Genomic DNA, 17,115 nt, shown 5'->3' with positions numbered 1-17,115 from the left:
GACGTGGTAGCACGTAATAAACATTCAGGCCCTCTGGGGGCTCTCCTGTGCACGTCGCGTGGTCCGACTGAAGGTAGAGATCAGGAAGTTGCACCCCCTGGCATTCTGTGGCATATGTATGTTCTTTGGCGCCTCTTTTGACTGCTAGGACGGGCCCTTCCATTCATTTTCTGAAGGGCCTTCCCACTCTCGAGCCTTAACCACAATGAAGAGCTGGGAGAGACAGGGAATTGCTGAGTAGGGCCGAGCCAGAGGGTTTGGCCTGGCTCTCAGGGCCAAACCGAGCCAGGAACATGGCTGCATAAAATGGAGTATTTTGCAGATCACAAACAGAAACTTGTAAAAACAAGAGCTAGTGCTCCAAAGACGTGTTAAAATGCCTAAATCCCAGACAGTGCTCACATTTCAGGTTCACCATTCAACCAAGGTGTGTGATCCTGGGCAAATCATTTCAACTCACTATTGAAACAATTATGTTCACATGACGCCGATAGTAACTAAGGCAGAGACACATGCAACAACCACTCCAGTTTTATAAGCTTTGTGTGAGTCGCGCACAACTTTTAGCTTTTGTCATAACAAAACATGCGAATGGATGGACAGGGATGCCTGCCCACTACCAAAGAACTTTAATGCAGGGGTGGGAGCATTTCAAAATGGTCCATTGTGCATTTGCTTCCAATGCAAATAGGGCAATCGTGCATATTTGAATGATTTAGTTACACATAATTTCTTAATTTAAATGTAGTTACAAACTGGTTTAGAACGTGTGAATATTCACGACATAAGCAATATTGATATGTAATCTAGTGTGATTGTGATTATCAGCTGTAGTTTAAATATACTGAAATATACATTTTGCATTTGTTTCTAATAACGGAGAAACTAAGGCATTTTATCATATTCCCCACTATTCTCCAGTTTGCTCAGTGCCATTCACTTTCGGATCTGTCACCATCATGACATGTTGGCCAGGCATCTTCCCTGCTTCCCCCTACACTCCCAAACAATGTTGTGCTTTGTTGTGTTAATTCTGGAAAGAAATGGAAAACACAGAAGGCGATAACACGGTTTTAGGGAGGCCCTACCAGGCCCCTTTTTATGCAGAAGATGAGCACTGAGGCTGAGCTGTGCATTTCAAAAGAAGTGCAGCTTCCTCCTGACTGGCAGTGGTGGGTGGGGCAGGTATGTGGCACTGGGCCTCTGGTAGAACGACTCTCGCTGCTGGGGGCGGGACAGGACACGCCAACTGCTCCCAGAATAAATACCATTAAGATTGTCTTGTCCATTTTTTGGCGAGCAGGCAGGTCTCAGGCGGGTCTGACCTCGGCTCTGAGAGCACACTGGATTCATCCTCGGGTAGAGCTCCAAGGAGTAACTTGGCCCGAGCTAGCTTGAACCCCGCCTGGCTAGTGCGCTTTCAGTTGCACTGTGAACACTCGCCCCTGAAAATGGAGCCAAACTCCAAAATCGTCTTGTGAGAGCATCCAAGTACTTGCAAAAGTCAAGTCTCAGACGGGCCAGCAGCACAATTGGGCACTGCCAGAAGCGTGGGCCTGAAGTCAAGTGTGCCCGCCTGCAGTGCATTGTGTAGCTGGTGGTAGTTTTGGCCATTGTTACTTGCCAAACGTGCGTTAACAAGCAGCGTAGACCTGAATTTAGTCTTCTAGTTAGCATCAGTATTTTGATTTATGTTAATGTTACCATTTACAGAACAAACCAAGCTTGAGAGCAGGGCACCCCTTTACGGGCATCCAGGCATTGTTTCGAAAAAACAGTTTCGAATGGCAAAAGTTTCGACAAAAATGCATCGAAAAAATGCATTTTTTTGTTAGGTAAAGGTTTTTTTTAACTAAAATGGCTGTTAAGGGTTAAAAAAAACGGGGGTTGGGGTGGACCCCCATATTTATTTTTTTTACTGCCTTTTTTTGGACGCTTTTGTTGTCGAAACTTTGCCATTGGAAACTATGGCTGTCGAAACAATCACTATAAACCCCTTTACGTATGTAAGCCAGCGTTGGGCATTGTGTTTTTGGCAGTGCTGTTGGCAGGAGGGCGGAAAAATGTGGTTTCAGTCATCCAGGAGGTATTGATGGAAGCACCTCCTTATTAGTGTATTTTGGAACTGGACGATGATGAAGGCATTCCTAGCCTCCAGTGGCATAGAGTTCCAGTAAAGCATGCAGGGAGACGGAATATTTGTGAATTTTCTCTTTGTGGGCTAACTTTAACTCTGATGGATTTGCTACGTGAGGTGCAAGTATTCCATAAACTTGAATACTGTACCCCTTATAAACTACCTCCATGACTCCATAGATATTTATTTCAATTCAATTGATTTTGATTGAATTGAAATTGATATGTGTGTACTCCTCACTAACCTCAGAGGTCCCATACACATTACTAGAGTAACCCTGCCACACCGTAATGGCTCCATAGAATTTAAACGGGTCTCACGACCGTCACCTTTGGTGGCCCGTTAGACATTAATGTAGTCTTAGTCAAACTCAATGACCTTATTTTTAGATATATTGGTCTTTGAAAAATATTTCATGGCTCAAAATCCTCAAATTCAATATATGTGGGATCTGCAGAGGGGTTCTGTTGTCTTTTGTTTTCAGACTCAAGAGCATGTCGCCAAAACATCCTTATCCTCACATGCTGGAATCTTATTTTTCTTACGTTTCACAGTTCACATCATCAGTGTTTTCCGTTACGATAGCCCCATCTTCATATGGAGTATTTCCACCGATACATTAGAACCCACGCGCTTAGAAACCTCTGGGTATTAAGCGCGTCATAAATAACCTATCATATCATCATCATAACATAAGGTGCTTCCCCACAATATTGAGTGAAAACCCCTTCTCGACGTAGCGTTTCCACTGATACATTTCCTTACCCTGCTCCCTGTCTCACACAAAGCAACCCTCACCCCACCTCACCCCCCCCCCCAAATATTTTTTCTTGGGGGTGGTTCCCCTCGAGCCCATTTCCACTTCCACATAGGCCCCATAGCACAGGAAGTATGGATGCAAATGTCCTTCCTTCTACGGTATCGGCCGCAGGCTTCCAGAGAAGCTATTTGCATGGGCTCGCAGCCATTGGTCCGGGGGTGCTCCGTATGCTAACGAGGGGAGGGTTTGTTGTGGTGCCTCTGTTTTGTTGTCTTGCCTTAGCGTGGAATTTCCACGGAACCCGGCGCTGATTGGCCAAGAGGGGACGGGGAAGGGCGTGGCGCTTCGCCTGTGTAACCTAGGCTGCGGCGTCGGCTCGCGCCGCTTCAGTTGCTCGCTTTCTGTGTTTACGGTCGGTCTTCTACTTGGGTCTCGCGAGCCCGCCCGCCCGCCCGCCCTTGTGTGGACCTGCGCGCGCGCGCCCCCCTCTCAGCCGTTGCAATCACCCCGGGCGGATTCCAGGCTCCATCTTCTGCAGGTGGCCGCCATGCTGACCAAGACCATCGAGGCGCTGTACTCCGCTCCAGGTAGGATGGCAGAACGCATGCGCGGCTTCTGAGTCCGGGGTCTTTGAGCTGGTAGGCTGCTGAACCGCGTCACGTTACGTCAGGGGGAACACGCAGAACCCCACTCTTGTGATCCGCTTTCACAGCCGGACGGCGCCCGTGCACTCGGAAACCTCTTGTTTTACCCCGTGCCAAATCTAAGTGGGTGTCCGTCCAACCGTCAATTCTTATCCTGCAACCCGTAGTTCGTTTCCCGCCCCTTAATAAAATGCAAGAATGCAAGTTCTAAAGCACGAAGGGAGCAAAGGGCACTGGACCAATAGGTCATCCTGGCTTGAAATGGGATAGTATTGGGGGGGATCCCAGATTCCCAGTCCTTTTCCAAGACCAAGCAGGCGCTTTAACTTTCCTCATCCTAAACGCCAGAGGGAGATGCCCATATGGTCTTGAAAGCAAGTCTCAGAAAGTGTGAGTCAGCGTAATAAGTGCTATTTTTTTTTATAATGCTTCACTCAATTGTACACGTAAGAATACTAGAAAGAAGGAGAGAGCCGGGGTGGGTGATCTAGTCAGGAGAACTCCAGATGCCATAGGCTTGAGAGTTGCATTTCAAACCGAATTTGTAATGCTTTAACCATGTTAAGTGGCGGTGATGAATACCTAACTAGATCCACCGAGTGTTATGCCGACATTGCAGATGCGTGGAGGAGATGTCTTGACTTTGTGGGAGTGGAGTGACTCACACCTACCCCGGGGTAGTGGGCTCTCTCGTGTAGCGCTTCTTTCTTCTTCTTGCTGACACATTTTATCCATCAGCAGTGATTATGTGATATCGAGGCTTGAGCCTCATTACTCCTCCCTCTCGGGTTCAGTGTGTAGTCATGGGTTGGAATTCTTCATGGTCTGTGTGGACTTGTCACAGTAAGGCTGGTTTCACAGGATATTTGCCGGGATGGCCTGCGGGTAGCGGGCAACAGGGTTTGCAGTTTCTCTCCTGATCAGAGGTTCTGATCCTGTCGTTGGCAGAAGTTCTTGCTCAGCTTGTTCAGGTCTCTGTGAGGGTCAGCTGCCCTTGTGAAGAGTGGTACTCCAGTCTAGTGCTTGCTAAGTGGTTCATTATAAATCATTTTGGGAGTCAGGGGAGGGGGCGGGGTGCAGCTGCCAGAAATGGATCTGGTGCAATTCATTGAAGGTCTAAATGGTACAGAGCCAAATCTAGCCTTGCTGAATTACTGGGGGTCTCTTATTGGGTTTCTGTGTGATGAGTAATTTGGGAACCTGCCACACGGGCCGAGTGTGGCACAGGCGCGCATGCACACATTATGCAAACACACACACACACTAGCATCGTAGGGAGAGGCCGAGTGCAGTACACTTGGCAGCCACGCTTCACTGTCATTAAATGCGGCAGGCTTATGTGTAGGGTAGCCCGACAGGCGACGCCCAGCATATGGCATCTCTTGCCCGCACCTGCCAGGTAGGTGGCCCTGTGGATGCTGTGCCGCTGGCACCCTGCTCCACTCCCCAGCCCAGCTCCACAGGTCCCTTCTGTGCCACGGCAGAGTGAAGGGAGATGCTTTGGTTGGGCATGGTTGCCCTTTATTGTGGTGCACAGGACGGATGCATCCTGGCCTTAATTTGTCTCTGTGGGTAGGGTGGCAAGATGGCCCACTGCTGCACCTTCCGTTGCTAGTTCTGGCCTTTAGCATGTGCTTATCTGATACTTGAATCCGTTGTCTCCAGTTTGGGTAAATGCAGATTGGAATTCGCTTGTTAAATGACCCGAAAGGGATTCTGATGGACGTCAACCCACTCACCCCGTCCCTTTGGCGCTGAACCCCAGGGTGGCGAGGGGGGGTGTGTCTACCTTGGGTGGGGCCGAGCCTTTTACTACGGCTGAGTCATGCAGGCATCCTCAGCCCACGCACGCACCCTGTGCGGCCACGCCTGGTATCTGTGTGTACACCTGGGCCTGTGCGGGCCTGTCTGCCGTAGGGAGGCTGCGGCCCGCTAGGGGGCGCGCCGGCCAAGAGCAGCCATTGATGCCGGGAAGCCCACGCCCAGGCTTGTGCAACCGGTTCCTGCCAAAGCCATTGAAGAAGAACCCATCTCCGACCTGCCTGAAAGACCTGTTCCCTCCCCGGAGGCCAGTTTCGGCTCACGCTCATGTACTACGAGAGCGTAAATGTTTCGGGCGGGAACTTGGGCGCAGCGTACAAGTGCGACTGAGTGTACCATAACATTGGCCATACCTGTGTAGACGGTGCCTCACACCGGACAGTCCCAACTGTACATCTAACAGATTAGGGAAGTGCCGTGGACGCTCTTGTGAAAAATGTGGCGCGTGTGTGTTGCCCCATGGCAGGGGGGCGTAACGAACACATGGCCAGGTGTGATGTTTACTGTATTTTCATAGTTTTATAAAAGTTGCTGTAAAGTTTATAATGTAAACTATATCACAATAAATACTATTATTAATTACTGTATTTGGGGTAGTCTACGTCCTCCGCACTACACGAAAGAACGATCGATTTAGTAACACTTCAACTAAACGCGTGACATTAATTGCGACAACCCCCTCCCTGAAAACTAAAGTGCAATTCTGCCATTTGTTCAATAAAAGGTGTATAAGGCTAGTTGGCGTTGGTCCATTGGAATTTTCCTTACCCACGTTGCTAAACCGCCCTCAGTACCCAAGGCTCACCCCACCATGCATCCAGCTGCCCCCAGCTGCCGCGGGCTCATATCTTGGCAGGCCCGTGTCCTGCTACAGGGGCAGCGCCAGGCTCTCATTCTAGCATTGCCCGACGCTCCTCTGACACTTGCCCCGTCCTACCAGCCGTGCTAAGGGCCATCTAGGCCAGTGGCCCGATCCACACTGCCCCCACCCCCTGGGTCAGGTGCGCTCTATAAATAAAATAAACTAACACAACCGCCTCCCCAAACGCAGTAGCGGACTCACGTTTCTCTTCTTTCTTCTCCAGGCAAAGACAAGGAGCCATTTGAGAAGGTTTACCAGTTGGGGGCGCTGTTGGGCAAAGGCGGATTTGGCACTGTGTATGCCGGACACCGGATTGCCGATGGGATGCAGGTAAGAAATGCGATTGTGCGAAGGGGTCGGGGTTCGGAAGAGTGGGGGACATTGGGGCTCTGTACAGCATACCCACGGGCTCTGGAGGAGAACTTCAAAGCTAGTTAAGTATTCCCAATGCTTCTGTTTCTCTGGGGATGGTAGAACGAGTGGATAAAAAGAACAATGCTCCCTGCTTAGTTGTCCCATCTTTACCCTTTGATGTGTGATTGTGCTTATGGCCTGTCCTAGAGTTGTTTTCTTTTCTTCCCATGTTACTTGGGGGGCCTCAGCACTCATCACTTTGTTCTTTTTCACCCTTCTTCAGGTGGCAGTGAAGCACGTCACCCGGAACCGTGTGATGGAATGGACGCCACAGGTGAGTTTCTCTCTGGGACTTTAACCATATACACATGGTTAATATTCGCTTTGCTTTCGAGCTGGCCCAGGGCAGATCATTCTTTTTGAAGCGATGGTTGAAACGGGTATGTCGTGGAGGGAGTCTATGGGCCGATTCGTGGAATTTTTTGCACGGTTCAAAGTGACTTTGCACTGCTGACACAAACCCTGATTCATGGAACTGTGCAAAGTGTATTTTTGCTGTGCAGTCAGTGCAAAGTTAATTTTGTACTGAAAAAATGACTTTGCACTGCAAAAATGCACTTTGAACAGTTCCATGAATCGGGTTTGTCAGCAGTGCAGTCACTTTGAGCCGTGCAACAAATTCCATCAATTGGGCCCTTAATGTGAATGGTGGGTTTTACTAAACATGTAATGAGAATGTGTTATTTATATAGCGCTTCGGCCAGAGCACTTTAGAGAACATATGTATTTACAATATCACCCAACTGAATTTGATACTCGTCTATCTTTTTTTTATTAACAATGTATGCATTTTACAAGACTCTACATATACAATATACACTCAGCATGTCTTAATAAGCCCCCTCCGCCCAAAAAAACAATATCCTAGAGACAGATCACACACAGAGCGCAGCAGCAAGCGCTCAACCTGCTGAGCTATCTTAACGTAATGAGCGACTACATACCACCCCCTTATTTCTCTCCCACTTCTGACCTGGCACTCCAGCGCAGGCCAAGAGGGCTTGTTAGTAAATGGTGTAAATAGAACTTAGGGGTGTGGCAATCACTGTGGAATCCTAGCATCCCGTGGGGCCAGGCAATCCATCCGCTTGAATCGTGCCCTGGCCAGTACTGACGACATGTCCGTGGCTCTAAGCAGGCCGTTCTGAAATGCAGGTTACGTTGTCCCGACAACCATCGTGTCACGCACCTGCCTGGACCCAGGGTAACGAGTTGGCTCTAAATATGTCTCTCTGTGTATGGAATGACACAACCGAATAGCAGCAACAAGCGGGCTGTTTGCTTTGGTTTCCCCGAGTCTGCCTCGCACAGTGAGTCACAGGCGCAGTCACGCGAAGCCCTGCCCCAGTGAGGTTTGTTTACGTTGGTGTGCTTTCCTTGGTCAACAAAAACCCCGTGGGTGCTGCCCCGAGTCCTGCACCCTTGGTCAGATGGGGAGCTGGGTTTAGAATCCTCTTACAACCATACGCGTTATCTTGTATTTATATAGCGCCTCGGGCTACATGTTATAGCGTTTTAAGCGCTGGAAAATAAGGGGCATGTTGTGGACTCTTCGGCCCTTCCCTCCATCACCTCAGAGGCCCAGCTTTTGACTTTACGTCCGCGGTTGTTGTCTTGGCATACCTCCTCATCTCAGCGGTGCCACAGTAACTTCATGAGCCGAGCCCACCCTCTAGGGCGCGGACTCGGCAGGAGGCCTGCCGCCGAGGACCTCGCCATGGTTCCGCGTTCTTTTCATCGCGCCCCCACTGCTCTGTGTAGTGAGTGAGCCGTTTGACAATGCACCGTGCCTGGCCGCTCGCCAGAGACTGTTGACGGCGGCTGGCTGGGTGTCCGTGTGGGAAGGGTTCAGCGCCCGTCAACGCAGTGGGACACGATTCACTTCCCACTTCGGAGGCCCACCCCCGGAAACACATGCCTCTGACAGATGCTTCAGATGCGAATCACAGGGGAACGCTGTCATCTTTCCAGAGAACATACAAAAATAACACTCGCTCCCTCCCCACTCGCCTCCCACTGAATGGTTTGTAGTCGGGGTTAGCTTACGAAATGTTTCCTTTTGTCGAGTCAGCCTACGGCTTGTTTTTTCTAGTCGTTTTTCCCAATAACAAGATTAAGACCAACCATCCCATTCTATATTGTTTTAGTTAAAAAAAATGTGTCGAGTTTTAAAATGTTAATAGTTCTGGACTTCTACTGTTATTCACGTGGCCTCTTGCTCTTCCAAAATCTACGTTGCTGCCATTTCTGGGTCACGTGGACATTTGGGTTGAAGATTCCTTCCCATTCCTTCCTTTAAGCGATTTCCTCCTTCTTCCCTTCTGCAGGGCAGCGCACAGGTACCCCTAGAGATTGCCCTGATGAAGAAGGTATGCTCTGGCGGAGGGCACCGAGGGGTGATCCGTCTCCTGGACTGGTACGAGGTCAAGGATGGCTTCTTCCTGGTGCTAGAACGGCCTGAGCAGATGAAGGACCTCTTCGACTTCATCACAGACCATGGACCATTGAAGGAGGAATTGGCCAGAGGTTTCTTCCTGCAGGTGGTAGAAGCAGTGCGGCACTGTCAGAGCCGTGGGGTGGTACACCGTGACATCAAGGATGAAAACATCCTCGTGGACCTGCGGACCAGTGACCTGAAACTCATTGACTTTGGCTCTGGCGCCCACATCAAGGACACAGTCTACACAGACTTTGATGGTAAGAAGCCTTGCTATGCCCTGTTTGGGTGAAGGGCCGGCGACATGTTTGGCGTCTTTTCTCCAGTGCTGGGGTCTGCAACCTACCGCTGTCCATATGTTGCTATGCCCTGTTTGGGTGAAGGGATTAAGTGTGAGCCTGTGGCCGGCGACATGTTTGGCGTCTTTTCTCCAATGCTGGGGTCTACAACCTACCGCTGTCCATATGTTTTGGACTATAACTCCCATAATCCCTCACCATTAAATATGCTGGTTGGGGCTGATGGGAGTTGTGGTCCAAAACCTCTGGAGATCTAAAGGTTGCAGAACCCTGCTCTAGTGCTTACACATGCTCGAGAGGAATTTTATGCCTCATGCAAATAAGATCCCTTCTGCTATGACACTGCTTGATTCCTAGGCTGTCTGACAGCAGTGTTGCACCCTGAGGGGGTTTGAGTGCCTCTCTGCAGATTTGTAATGGTTGTATGTCAAAGTAGGCTGGCATACAAGCTAATTTGTCAATTTCCAGATTGTTACGCCCTTGCCTGACCTATTACTTGCTCTGCCAGAGCCTGACTGGTCTTTCCGAGGTACCTGCGTGTTGGATAATTACCTGGAGGCCAGTCCTCTATCTCTTTCGCAGAACCATAGATCTCCATTTACACGCTTGGGCACTAAGCGGACGCATGATGCGATTTGGTACCTGAATACAAGTACACTAACTACCACTTAGCTCTGTGCACAGTACACCTCCACCTGTTGTGCTGTGGGTGCACAGAGCAATGTGGGCCTGTGCTAGCAGGTGTCTTGACCCCTGACCTGTGCGCCCTTTGGAAATAGATAGCTCGCACACTGTGTGAAATTGTTGGCATGTTGTGTAACTTGAAACCCTGCTCTTTTTACTCACTCGTATTTTGTCCGACAGGCACAAGGGTGTATAGCCCGCCCGAGTGGATTGCGTTTCACCGCTACCATGCCCGACCGGCCACCATCTGGTCCCTGGGGATCCTGCTGTACGACATGGTGTGTGGCGACATCCCCTTTGAGCATGACGAAGAGATCCTCAAGGCCCAGCCTGAATTTAGAACCAAGGTCTCCAAAGGTAAGGTTGGATGCACTGGCGAGGATACAGTGGGTAGAAAGAAAGGAGACGAGACACGTGGGATGAGCATTGACCTTTTCTAGAAAGTTGTGCAGTTTGGAAACTAGTTGTTTTGCCATAGAGCAGGGGTCTGTAGCCTGTGGCTCTAATAGTGTTTGGCCTAGAACTCCCATGCTCTCTCACCTTTGACTAAAGTGACGAGCTGATGGGAGTTGTAGGACAAAAGATCTGGAGACCCATAGGATGCAGAGCCCCCAGGGGGGTTTCTAGGCATGTGAAGGATCTGGAGCTACACTAATGTTGGTTGTAGCCCCAGGGCTACACCCAAAAGACCCTGGGCTATATCCCCCTCATCTCCCCCCAGCAAGGCCCAGAGCACCGGTGCATCTTCATATTGATGATTTGCTAGTCACAATGAGTCAAAAGTAAGTGTGGTCAGAGGCCAGGGCATGATGTGATCTCAGCAGGGGTGTTGCTAGTTCTGGAAGAGATCCAGGCCCACACTCATTTTGGGACCCTCGGACTGGGGGCTGGCTAGCCTGTTGGTTGTAGCCCCTGAGCGTCTATCCGGGGCTACAACCAAAAGACCTGGGGCTATAGCCCCCTCAGCCGCCTCCCCCATTCCCCACCCAGCAATGCCTCTGGATCTCAGGAGGCAGGTTTAGTGGGGAAGTTCCCAACCCGTAATTAAGCTTAGGCTAGATTCTGGTGATTGGTTGAGTAATTATCTGTGTGTGGGCTGAGGATTAACACATGGCACCCTTAGATTAACCAGACGGCGCATGAATCGGGATGGTCCACTGCTGAAGAAACCGTTTTCATGGGCCGACGTTTTACTGACCTTCCATTTTGATATTTGTTATTGTCTGCAGATTGTCAGAACCTGATCCGCCGCTGCCTCTCCACGAGACCGTCGGAGCGTCCCACCCTAGAGCAGATCCTGATGCACCCCTGGATGAAGGGAGAGATCAGCCGCCAGCTGCCGGACACCCTCGCTGCAGAAGCGGGACACTAGCCTCGGGAGAGCAACTGGGACATTGAACAAGGCCAGAAAGCGCCCTTTGCGGGCTCCCTGCACCCAGGCTGGGATCGTCAGCGGAGTGCCAGGGGTGGCGGGGGGGGGGGGGCTGGGGGTGAACACGCACCTTTGGACCCCGAGAGACTTGCAATCAAGAACGTTACTATTTCCCACCAAAGAGTGGGGAGGAACGTGTTAGCGAGCCTGGTTTTACAGGCTTTGAAACGCAGGAGATGCGATGGCATCGTCTTCACTGACCTCGGGAGGGAGGGAGAGGGAGGGTGGGGGAACTTGGCAGCTTGTTTTGCTGGAATGTTAATTTCATCTTTGTGGGGCGTGGGGGAGGGAGGGTACAATCATGGAGTGTAAGGGAGCAGGACAACTATGAGCACATTGGCTGCTCGGTAGGCCAGTCTGGAATGCCCGTGCAAGCGGTAGTGGAAGGGGGTGAGGAGTACCTCCCACACATGTTAGTAGGTGAAGCGGGAGTAGGATAGGATAGTGAGAGGAGTGGGCGGTACAAATGCCTCTAACATTGAACATGTCCGAGTTTCCAGAGACGGAGGGCGCCGGGGTCACTCTAATCAAAGCCTGAGGATCCCTGTGCCCATGTGATGCCACACTGTCTTAGAACTAAACTCTAGCTGAAGAGGTGAAACGGCTTCCAGGGAGGGCAGAGTTGCCTCCCAGGTACCTGGGCAAGGTTGAAGCACTGGGTGCTCCCGCCGAAACGCCAGCCACTTGCCAGGGTGTGGCACTGGCACTGCAGAGGGCATTCCCGCCTTCCTGCGAGTTGGAGACAGGAACACGGGAACAGCTCGCGCCACTTTCTGAGAGTAGACTCGAGTGAAGGGAAGGGTGGGTAGGGCTCATTTTTTATATCGTGGAATGAAATGTTGACATGTTTAAGAGTGGGAAGTGAACCATGAAACGCCGCGTTTGTTTTTAAATCGCAATGTATGTTATACACTGCACTTGAGCTGACCTTTTTGCCTTTTCATGTTATCTTTTCGATTCCCCGCCTGCTTTCCTCCCCTTATGCTGCATTCTGTCCCCCTTATCCCCACCCACACCCCAAATTGATTTCAAGCTCCCACCCTGCTGAAGGCAATCTCCACTGTAAACGCCAAATGCCCTTCGGGGTGAGATTCTGGTTCCAGCCAGGATTGTGATGGCCGTAAATACTGTGTATTGTATGTAATAGTTGTGCGTAGAGGTCACCAGCCCCTGTGGGATCGAGTGGATCGAAGGACTCCCAGCCCTCCAGAGGGCGGGACACAACCCCCACAGGACGACGCCAGTGGTCCAGCACACACCTTTTTAAAAAAAATCTTATTGTATTACTATTTATACAACTTGGAAGACCTGTCCAGGATTGAATATCTATTCTATTTAATAAACTTTGGAACGCACATGCTTGTTTTCATTTCTTCTAGTGAATGTTCTATGTAGTAGCAAATGTCTCAGGCTGCTGTACTGTGGCAACAGCATGTTCCCTTTTGTGTACACCCCAACCTTTGATGTATTTATATTTTTTGTTATCAGTTTGCCCTCATTTCTATACCCGTGAACTTTACCCCGCGTTAGTGTTCTGGAAATACTACATGAACAGTCCGGTTAGTGCGCATCATCAGTCACCTTAAGCTCCCTTGCTGTCCCAGCCCTGCCATTGCTATGCATTATGTGGGTGCACACCTGAACCCCATTGCTATGCATTATGTGCGTGCACACCTGAAGCTCTGTTGCTGTCCCAACCCTGGGCTCCACAGATGGCTCTGCCAGTGCGCATCATTATTCAACTGAAGCTCCATTGCTGTCCCAGCCCTGCCATTGCTATGCATTATCTGGGTGCACACCTGAAGCTGCATTGCTGCCCCAGCCCTGCCATTGCTATGCATTATCTGGGTGCACACCTGAAGCTGCATTGCTGTCCCAGCCCTGAGCTCCACAGATGGCTCTGCCAGTGCGCATCATTATTCACCTGAAGCTCCATTGCTGTCCCAGCCCTGCCATTGCTATGCATTATCTGGGTGCACACCTGAAGCTCCGTTGCTGTCCCAGCCCTGGGCTCCACAGATGGCTCTTGCAGTGCGCATCATTATTCACCTGAAGCTCCATTGCTGCCCCAGCCCTGCCATTGCTATGCATTATCTGGGTGCACACCTGAAGCTGCATTGCTGTCCCAGCCCTGAGCTCCACAGATGGCTCTGCCAGTGCACATCATTATTCACCTGAAGCTCCATTGCTGTCCCAGCCCTGCCATTGCTATGCATTATCTGGGTGCACACCTGAAGCTCCGTTGCTGTCCCAGCCCTGGGCTCCACAGATGGCTCTTGCAGTGCGCATCATTATTCACCTGAAGCTCCATTGCTGTCCCAGCCCTGCCATTGCTATGCATTATCTGGGTGCACACCTGAAGCTGCGTTGCTGTCCCAGCCCTGAGCTCCACAGATGGCTCTGCCAGTGCGCATCATTATTCACCTGAAGCTCCATTGCTGTCCCAGCCCTGCCATTGCTATGCATTAGCTCCATTGCTGTCCCAGCCCTGCCATTGCTATGCATTATGTGGGTGCACACCTGACGCTGCATTGCTGTCCCAGCCCTGAGCTCCACAGATGGCTCTGCCAGTGCGCATCATTATTCACCTGAAGCTCCATTGCTGTCCCAGCCCTGCCATTGCTATGCATTATGTGGGTGCACACCTGAACCCCATTGCTATGCATTATGTGGGTGCACACCTGAAGCTGCATTGCTGTCCCAGCCCTGGCCTCCACAGATGGCTCTGCCAGTGTGCATCATTATTCACCTGAAGCTCCATTGCTGTCCCAGCCCTGCCATTGCTATGGATTATCTGGGTGCACACCTGAAGCTCCATTGCTGTCCCAGCCCTGCCATTGCTATGCATTATGTGGGTGCACACCTGAACCCCATTGCTATGCATTATGTGGGTGCACACCTGAAGCTCCGTTGCTGTCCCAGCCCTGGGCTCCACAGATGGCTCTTGCAGTGCGCATCATTATTCACCTGAAGCTCCATTGCTGTTCCAGCCCTACCATTTCTATGCATTATGTGGGTGCACACCTGAAGCTCTGTTACTGTCCCAACCCTGGGCTCCACAGATGGCTCTGCCAGTGCGCATCATTATTCACCTGAAGCTCCATTGCCATCTTGGTGCACACCTGAAGCTGCATTGCTATCCGTTATCTGGGTGCATAGCGGAAGCTCCATTGCTATCAGTTATCTGGGTGCACACCTGAAGCTCAGTTGCTATCCGTTATCTGGGTGCACAGCTGAAGCTCAGTTGCTATGCATTATGTGGGTGCACACCTGAAGCTCTGTTGCTGTCCCAACCCTGGGCTCCACAGATGGCTCTGCCAGTGTGCATCATTATTCACCTGAAGCTCCATTGCTGCCCCAGCCCTGCCATTGCTATGCATTATCTGGGTGCACACCTGAAGCTGCATTGCTGTCCCAGCCCTGAGCTCCACAGATGGCTCTGCCAATGCGCATCATTATTCACCTGAAGCTCCATTGCTGTCCCAGCCCTGCCATTGCTATGCATTATGTGGGTGCACACCTGAACCCCATTGCTATGCATTATGTGGGTGCATGCCTGAAGCTGCATTGCTGTCCCAGCCCTGGCCTCCACAGATGGCTCTGCCAGTGTGCATCATTATTCACCTGAAGCTCCATTGCTGTCCCAGCCCTGCCATTGCTATGCATTATGTGGGTGCACACCTGAACCCCATTGCTATGCATTATGTGGGTGCACACCTGAAGCTCCGTTGCTGTCCCAGCCCTGGGCTCCACAGATGGCTCTTGCAGTGCGCATCATTATTCACCTGAAGCTCCATTGCTGTCCCATCCCTGCCATTGCTATGCATTATCTGGGTGCACACCTGAAGCTCCGTTGCTGTCCCAGCCCTGGGCTCCACAGATGGCTCTTGCAGTGCGCATCATTATTCACCTGAAGCTCCATTGCTGTCCCAGCCCTGCCATTGCTATGCATTATGTGGGTGCACACCTGAACCCCATTGCTATGCATTATGTGGGTGAACACCTGAAGCTGCATTGCTGTCCCAGCCCTGGGCTCCACAGATGGCTCTGCCAGTGTGCATCATTATTCACCTGAAGCTCCATTGCTGTCCCAGCCCTGCCATTGCTATGGGTTATCTGGGTGCACACCTGAAGCTCCATTGCTGTCCCAGCCCTGCCATTGCTATGCATTATGTGGGTGCACACCTGAACCCTATTGCTATGCATTATGTGGGTGCACACCTGAAGCTCTGTTGCTGTCCCAGCCCTGGGCTCCACAGATGGCTCTTGCAGTGCGCATCATTATTCACCTGAAGCTCCATTGCTGTCCCAGCCCTGCCATTGCTATGTATTATCTGGGTGCACACCTGAAGCTCCATTGCCATCTTGGTGCACACCTGAAGCTGCATTGCTCTCCATTATCTGGGTGCACAACTGTAGCTCCATTGCTATGCATTATGTGGGTGCACACCTGAAGCTCTGTTGCTGTCCCAGCCCTGGGCTCCACAGATGGCTCTGCCAGTGCGCATCATTATTCACCTGAAGCTCCATTGCTATCTGGGTGCACACCTGAAGCTGCATTGCTCTCCATTATCTGGGTGCACAACTGTAGCTCCATTGCTATGCATTATGTGGGTGCACACCTGAAGCTCTGTTGCTGTCCCAGCCCTGGGCTCCACAGATGGCTCTGCCAGTGCGCATCATTATTCACCTGAAGCTCCATTGCTATCTGGGTGCACACCTGAAGCTGCATTGCTGTCCATTTTCTGGGTGCACACCTGAAGCTGCATTGCTGTCCCAGCCCTGGGCTTCACAGATGGCTCTTGCAGTGCGCATCACGATTCACCTGAAGCTCCATTGCTGTTCCAGCCCTGCCATTTCTATGCATTATGTGGGTGCACACCTGACGCTGCATTGCTATGCATTATCTGGGTGCACACCTGAAGCTCTGTTACTGTCCCAGCCCTGGGCTCCACAGATGGCTCTGCCAGTGCGCATCATTATTCACCTGAAGCTCCATTGCTGTTCCAGCCCTACCATTTCTATGCATTATGTGGGTGCACACCTGAAGCTCTGTTACTGTCCCAACCCTGGGCTCCACAGATGGCTCTGCCAGTGCGCATCATTATTCACCTGAAGCTCCATTGCCATCTTGGTGCACACCTGAAGCTGCATTGCTATCCGTTATCTGGGTGCATAGCGGAAGCTCCATTGCTATCCGTTATCTGGGTGCACACCTGAAGCTCAGTTGCTATCCGTTATCTGGGTGCACAGCTGAAGCTCAGTTGCTATGCATTATGTGGGTGCACACCTGAAGCTCCTTTGCTGTCCCTGCCCTGGGCTCCACAGATGGCTCTGCCAGTGCGCATCATTATTCACCTGAAGCTCCATTGCCATCTTGGTGCACACCTGAAGCTGCATTGCTGTCCGTTATCTGGGTGCAGCGGAAGCTCCATTGCTATCCGTTATCTGGGTGCACAGCTGAAGCTCAGTTGCTATGCATTATGTGGGTGCACACCTGAAGCTCCTTTGCTGTCCCCGCGCAGAGGCCCACGTATGACTTCACCAATGCACATTATTATTCACCTGAAGCTCCTTTGCCATGCAGTCTCTGGGGGTCACCGATGGCTCTGCCAGTGCTATTCA

The 17,115-nt window shown here is 51.1% G+C and overlaps 1 protein-coding gene across 2 annotated transcripts; it reads left to right on the top strand.

Moving 5' to 3' along the window:
• Positions 1-3,297: 3,297 nt before the first annotated feature.
• On the top strand, positions 3,298-12,845 carry PIM2 (Pim-2 proto-oncogene, serine/threonine kinase). Of its 2 annotated transcripts, none has more exons than XM_069645482.1 (6): positions 3,298-3,484; positions 6,448-6,554; positions 6,862-6,912; positions 8,966-9,335; positions 10,239-10,415; positions 11,288-12,845. In XM_069645482.1, exons 1-6 carry the CDS (start codon positions 3,445-3,447, stop codon positions 11,428-11,430), a joined length of 888 nt encoding a protein of 295 aa, XP_069501583.1. In that variant the 5' UTR covers positions 3,298-3,444; the 3' UTR covers positions 11,431-12,845. The 2 variants fall into 2 exon arrangements, with proteins under 2 accessions (XP_069501583.1, XP_069501582.1); XM_069645481.1 differs by lacking the exon at positions 3,298-3,484 and adding an exon at positions 4,615-5,853.
• The last annotated feature ends 4,270 nt before the right edge of the window (positions 12,846-17,115 follow it).

Source organism: Ambystoma mexicanum, chromosome 2p, assembly GCF_040938575.1.
Source record: "Ambystoma mexicanum isolate Mex_15411 chromosome 2p, UKY_AmexF1_1, whole genome shotgun sequence".
In the NCBI taxonomy this organism is placed as follows: domain Eukaryota; kingdom Metazoa; phylum Chordata; class Amphibia; order Caudata; family Ambystomatidae; genus Ambystoma; species Ambystoma mexicanum.
Note: the sequence above shows the minus strand (reverse complement) of the source record. Positions and strands in the feature narration are given on the sequence as shown.